The sequence below is a fragment of the Sciurus vulgaris genome, assembly GCF_902686455.1.
Source record: "Sciurus vulgaris genome assembly, chromosome: 11".
Classification (NCBI taxonomy): domain Eukaryota; kingdom Metazoa; phylum Chordata; class Mammalia; order Rodentia; family Sciuridae; genus Sciurus; species Sciurus vulgaris.
Genome location: NC_136472.1, coordinates 21,717,667 through 21,724,812, shown reverse-complemented (window position 1 = coordinate 21,724,812; position 7,146 = coordinate 21,717,667). Strand labels below are relative to the sequence as shown.

The 7,146-nt window shown below is 33.7% G+C and overlaps 1 protein-coding gene across 1 annotated transcript; it reads right to left on the bottom strand.

Annotated features, from left to right (window-relative positions):
• Positions 1-4,522: 4,522 nt before the first annotated feature.
• On the bottom strand, positions 4,523-5,470 carry LOC306639228 (olfactory receptor 10AG1-like; the record flags this gene model as incomplete). The annotated part of the gene is made up of 1 exon (XM_079102624.1): positions 4,523-5,470. Exon 1 carries the CDS (start codon positions 5,462-5,464, stop codon positions 4,523-4,525), a length of 942 nt encoding a protein of 313 aa, XP_078958750.1. The 5' UTR covers positions 5,465-5,470.
• Positions 5,471-7,146: the final 1,676 nt, after the last annotated feature.

The window sequence follows — 7,146 nt, the reverse complement described above, 5'->3', positions numbered from 1 at the left end:
AGGTCTTTTTTTCACAAATAATTATTTTTTTAAAAAATTATCCTATATTTCTATACTACTATATTGCTTGTATTCCTCAATGATTATAAGTTCACTTCATGAATTGTTTGACTTTAAATCATCTATTAAAATATAATCTAGACTGAATAGGTATATATGGAATGTATTGCTTACACAGTGTTTGCTTGAAATGAAATTTTTCTATATTATTTGCTTAAAATACAACAATTAGAAAAGTTTTTTTCACTTCAAATAACTTCATATCAGTGTTTAATAATTATTATTTCATTGCAAGTTATATTTAATATAATAAGAATTATATATGAGCTACTTTAATAAAAATACATTTTCTTATTATGTTCTGATCATAAATATTGAATTTGTCTTATGAAGTAAAGCTCACTATCAGGATAAAATAGTCCATACTTACCTTTCTTGAATGGGTAGATTTTCTTTCTCACTGTAAGTCTTAAATATTTTTATATTTAAATTGCTTAAAGTGAGACCACTTATATCAACATAGATATTCCTTCTGCTTTTAAGATACTCGTTCTTTATAAATTGCTCTTCAAATATCAACAATTCTGTCTACTCCAGGGACTTCTTCAACCTACACATTTAAATTTCTAATTAAGAGTAGCTCCTAGGCATCTGATTATTTGCTTTATATAATTTTTCCCAGAAAACTCTTATTATACCCAGAATACACCATCTTCAGGCTCCTTATGGAATAGAATACACAGAACATTTTACTATTTAATATAAATTGGGCAATGAGCAATATCATCTGTAACCATCCTAATTTGACACTTACCTGTTTATTAATTCTCCAATGAAGAGCTACTTTCATGTGTATATTTATTCATGTGCACATAGTGCTGGGGATTACAACCAGGCATCAACAAGCGTATATCTTAAGGTTTGCAGCCCTGAACTTTATTACAGCCACTCAGGTTTACCTTTCTGTCATATAAACAGTAATACACAGTATATTAATAACATCTTGCTTTGAGTTCCAAATATCGTGTGTGCCATACCATGCTGACTTTAGTTTTAAATTAAATAAATAACATTAAGATACATTTCCTACTGGAATGTTACACAGAAATGAGAGTGAATGAATTACCTGCATATCAATCACATCAAGAAATGTTACCAACATAATGTAGAGTGAAAGAGAACAAAAAGCAAAGAAACGTGAAACACTGAAAAACTACATAATTATAATATTCACCTAAAATACAAAATTGATTCACAACTTGTGGTGAATTGGTATAGACTACAAAAGTCTAGTAATTTTTCTTTATTTACCTAGTTCTGGCTAAACAGAATATATAAGAAACTGCAGAAACTGAAGAGCAAAAATTACAAACATCTCAATTAGAAATGGACAGTAGAGGTGAATAGATATTTGCAAAAGCAAAAAAATGATCCACAAGTATGGGATAAAATACTTAACCTCACTAATCATGACAGAAATGCAAACTGAAACATCACCTTGACAGAAAGGACTGTGATCAACAGAACAAAACAATAGTTAGTGAGGATGTAGGCTAGGGAACACTTGCACGCTGTTGGTGAGACTGCAAATTAGTGCAGACACTATGAAAAGTGTATGGGACTTCCTCAAAAAATTAAAAATAACACTACCATGGAATCTAACAGGCCCTTTTCTGAGTAAATATTCAGAGGAAATGAAACCAGAATATTGAATGAATGCACATTCATGTATTCATTCACAACAGCCAAGAAATATAAACCCTCTAACTATCCATCAATCAACAGTTGAGTAACTAAGGTATTTTATTTACACACAATGTACTATGAGTCAGCCACTAAAAGAATAGAATCCTGTGATTTGTGACAGCATGGATTTATCTGAAGATTATTATGTTAAATGAGAAAAAAACAAGAACAGATCAGGTACCACAGATCTCGTTCCCATGTCGAATCTTAAAAAAGTCGATCTCACGTACATTCAGAGTACCTTGCTGGTTAGGAGAAGCAGGGAAGAGCAGGGGGTTGTGAGGGAAAGGGAAAGGGAAAGTTTTATCAACGGGTTCCTAGTTACAAATGAGAAAGAATTCTGCTGCACTATTGCACATTACGGTGACTAGAGGTAGCAGTACTCTACTCCATCATTCAAAACCTTGGAAAAACGGGATTTTGAAAATATTCCCAGAAGGACATGATGAAAGCTTTTGGACATATAGGTTTATTGTGATGTAAAAAGTACATAACTTATTCATGTACCAAAACATTACATGGTACACCATTAATATGTAAACTTTTGTGTAATTACATATAATCTAAAAATAAACATGAACTATAGTCATCAAGCTATATTGGTGTCTACACTCAGCATGAAGTACCAGATCACTTCAGCTTGCTCCTCCTCTGAGTGATTTTCCCTGCTCTGATAAGCATCCCTGCAATCCCTCCACTCTACCCTCACACACTCCATTCTATACTCTTCTTCCGAGTTCACAAATGAAGATTACACACAGGAGTGAGATTGTGATTTGTTTTTCTTTCTGCGTCTGGCCGACATCACCAATTCTAATGTCCTCCCGGTTCTTCCACATTGCTAAAAATGACAGGATTTTGTTTGGTTTTTAAGAAAAAACAACATCACGTTGTTTATATACCAGGTTCTATGTATGGATTCAGTTGCTGAGGTACTGATAGACTTACTCTATGTCTTTGTAATTCATGCTGTACACAGCAGTACAGGTATCACCTGAACACACTGGTCGATCTACTTTGGACACATACCCACTAGTGTGATTGCTGGACCATACTCCAGTTCTATTTCTAATATTCTGAGGAGGCTCCATGCTCTTTTCCACATTGGGTGAATTTATTTACATTCCCACAAAGAGTGTTCAAAGTGTTATTTTTTCTTATTCTGACCAACATATTGGAAGACATCATTTTGCAGACATGAAGTGATATCATTTTTGCTTTTATTTACTTTTGAATGACAGTCATGTTGAGTAGTTGCCTCATGTAACTGTGGTCATTTTTATACCTTGAGGAATGTCTGCTCACTTTTTTCACCATTTTTAAATTAGATTATTTGTTTTCTTGGTATTGAGCACTTTGAGTTTTTTGTATGCTTTGGATATTAAACAGTTAGGGTTTGAAAATACTCTTTCCCATTCTGTAGGTTGTTCATGCACTCTGTTGATAGACTCCTGAGTTGAAATTAAGCTATTCTGTAGGTCCACCTGTGCTTCTCTCTTGCTCAGTCTCACTGCATGTTTTCAGGAGGCTATCCTGGGGAATCCATTTACTTGGTCAATTACATTATTGGAAGAATTCTGTTCTTTGAGGACACTGAAATGTGAAATTGCTTTCTTAGTGAATGTCAGATAATTGTTTTTGGGTTGTCATTGGTGGCTTCCAAAGTGACCACTTTGGTGTATATGGCCCATTTATGGAAAGGCAGTAAAGACAAACTGAATCCTTCTTATGCCTCCTTTTCTCTTTCTCTTTGTTGTTCCATGTACCTGACATACTCTTCTTTCATCTTTCTTTTTTGAGGGTCTCATGTCATGGGTTGCCTTGATGACCTCTTAATCTCCTAGTTTTTAATCTGGCACACTTGTGCAAAGTTCCATTTGTCATGTCCTTACTGTATTCATGATCCCATGAATTAGGGTTTTTTGCCTATCACAGTGTTACAGTGAAATGCAATGACTTGTTTACATGGTCTTTATTTGATCAGATCTCTACTAACATTATTAACTGACACATATAATATTGCATTCCAGGGAAAGTTGATTAGGTTCTTAGACTAAATTCTAATGCATTCATATTAACCAATGACTGTAATTGGTTAATGGAATGAATAACTTACCAGATAGGCTTGTTATATTTTATCATGTACTCAGATAGGAAATGTTAAGGAAGAGAATTAAATGCTTGTAAGATTTTTTTTTTTTATATTGTCTCTGGAGTAATTTCACACTGAGACATAGTGAATTAAATAAATGTATACTTAATTCTTAGCGATGCTCTAAAATCTGTAGAGATGGCCAAGTGTCTGAGGAATGAAGCAAAAAATATTGTTTATGCACTCATTTAAGCACTCACTTAACAAACATTTTAATATTCAACTTACAATTGGTAAGTAAATGTATTAAGAATCAAAGAAGAAAACTAACAACCTTAGCTGTGAGTACATAAGAAATTATTTAGGTAAATAATCTGCCAGTTTATTTCAGTTGCTAGTCATAACATTTGATTCTGATTGTGGATTTTACAAGGGGTATTTCATATACACTGCAATGTTTTTGGTGAGAAAATTTTTTTTTAGATACCAATTATTGAAGATAAAGTAATTTGCCCAAAATAGGAACAACCAGACTAAAATTCAGGCTTGTGTTCAAAAGTAACACAAAGAGATACTGAATTGGAAGTAATCAGTATCTCAAAGGGAGAATGTAAGATTTAAAACATTTTTCTGATAACTTCATGACAAACAATGCAAGCATTCATACATTAATTTGTGACACTATCATTTAAACAACAATCTATTCAATGCAGCAATCACATCCCTATTCCTAAGGCTGTATATCATGGGATTAAACATTGGAGTCACTATGGTGTAGAAAAGAGAGAGCAGTTTGTCAGTTCCTCCAGAATGGTTAGATTTGGGCCTAAGGTAGGTAATGGATGCTGATCCAAAAAATAAAACCACAACCAGTAGGTGAGAGGAGCAAGTGGAGAATGCCTTCACACGTCCTTGGGTTGTGGGCAACCTCAGAATAGTAAGAACAATTTTGCTATAAGAAGCAAGTATCAACATAAAAGGGACTACAGCAAACGACATACACACAACATAGACAGACACCTCATGTGCAGAGGTGTCCCCACAGGCTAGCTTGATAATAGGAGGTATGTCACAGAAGAAGTGGTTGATTTGGTTAGAATGACAGAAATGCAGAGAGAATATCTGCCATGTCTGCCCTACCTGGACTGGCATTCCCCCAAGCCAGGCACCAGCTGCCAGTTGATGGCACTTCTTTGGGTTCATGACTAGGGGATAGTGAAGAGGGTTGCAGATGGCCACATAGCGGTCATAGGACATCACAGCCAGGAGGAAACACTCTGTTGCTCCAAGCACAAGGAAGAAGCACAATTGGGTGGCACAGCCCAGTAAGGAGATGCTCCTATCCTGAGTCCAAAGGCTGACCAGCATCCTAGGGAGAGTGACTGAAACATAACAGATTTCCAGAATAGAAAAATGTGCCAGGAAAAAATACATAGGTTTGTGAAGTGCAGGGTCAAGCCTGGTTATTATGACTATGAGGCTGTTCCCAATGAGGACAACTATGTAAATAATGGAGAACACCCCAAATAGAAACCCCTGGAGGTTTGGAAGATCAGAAAATCCCAGTAGGACAAACTGGACCACTGTGGAGACATTTTCTTCTGCTTCTACCTCTTCATGCTTCATCTGTGGGAAAGATTCAATCAAAAATAGAGAATTAACTTCATTTTCCTTTTGTTTCCTTAAATGTACACAGAAGATGGTTTGCTTCCCAATTTCCCAGATGCGTAAGATAAAAGTCTATGACTTCCATTTGGCTGAAATTGTGGTGAAGATTTTTTTTGGTTCCAAATTTTTAGTATTTATTTTCTGTTGAGGGTTATTAAACAATCCTCCTGTTTCTCTGATAAGGTATGTCACTTTAATTTTCATTTAAACCCTCAAAATTCTATATCTGAATCTAGGTTCAACTGAAGCAATAATTTTACTAGTTTAGTTTACATTTTTCAGCTCTCCAAACATTGTTTTATATATAATGATCAATTCAAACCTTAAGACATCTCTAATAATTTTTGGGAACAGTATATTTGATCTTTGAAACAGATTTTTGTACATTTCCAAAAACTGATTTAGCTTTGATATTCTTTATATTCCATTATGTAAATTAATGATTAACTGTCCAGTAAATACAATGCAATACTATTCAATCTTTAAAAATCTGTATTTGTTTAAGTGTAAGTATCAGAAGTCACAGATTTTGTTCAGATTTTGTAGTACAATTGGCATTGAGGATGTATTTAGGATCTCAAGAAGGATAAGGGACATTTAAGATGATTTTCCTATAGAGAGAATCTCACTATTCAAGAGGCAATCTAATTAGCATCTGTGGTCAAAGAACTAGTCTTTGCTAGAATGTAGGCCTCTTTATTCTTAATGCAGATCTACTCATACATAAGACATTAAGCACATTCATTTTCTGGACATTTCGCTCAATCATTCATGTCCTCAGAAATGGCTGCTGTTCTACTGAGTTCATTTGCTTCATTTTTTTATTCCTGTATTTGTGCATATGTGGGTTCATGCATTAGTGTGTTTGTATGCTATTATTCATTTACATTATGAATATATTCATTTTCATTTCTTGATCTATATTATAGCTTTTTTAATGTTATGTACACCATTTTATAGGTATAGTATAGATTTTCAAAGGTTTTGATTTACTGACATTTGGATAAATTACAAATAATTGTAGTATTGAAGTAATGCCCAAGACTCAAGTACAGTTTCCTTGATTTCTGATTTTCCTTTTCAAGTCTTCTGTATGTGTATACATCTATTTGTGTTTTTGGAGGTTGGTATGTTGGAATTATTTTATTTTCCTTCACTCTTGCAGAAAAATCCTATCATCTCATTTTTTGCTAAATATTTTCGGTATTGGTTATAAATATTTCACATACGAAGGGACTAAATGCAATTAGGATGTGTACCTTTAATCTTATTTTGTAAAGTGTACACAGTGGTCAAGATTTCAGCTTCAAAAACAAATTAAAATGGAGAAAGAACAAAGTTCATCCTGGACTTGGTCATTATTTGGGCTTTCTCTAGATAAACATGGGGAAGTTAAATAAGAATTTCTATTACATGCATAATATTCCACCAAATATTGATGTTCTAAGTTTCTTTAAACTTCTTCCATAATTATACAATTACTTGAAATGAAAACTTGATATTACAATATAAAATTGTGTATCTGAGACTCTTCGATGACACAAACTACCAGATTGAAAAAAAAAAAATGTGGCTTTACTGTGATTTTAAGGATATAAAACTCTACCACAAAGTTTTTTATTTTCTGACATAAAATTTTT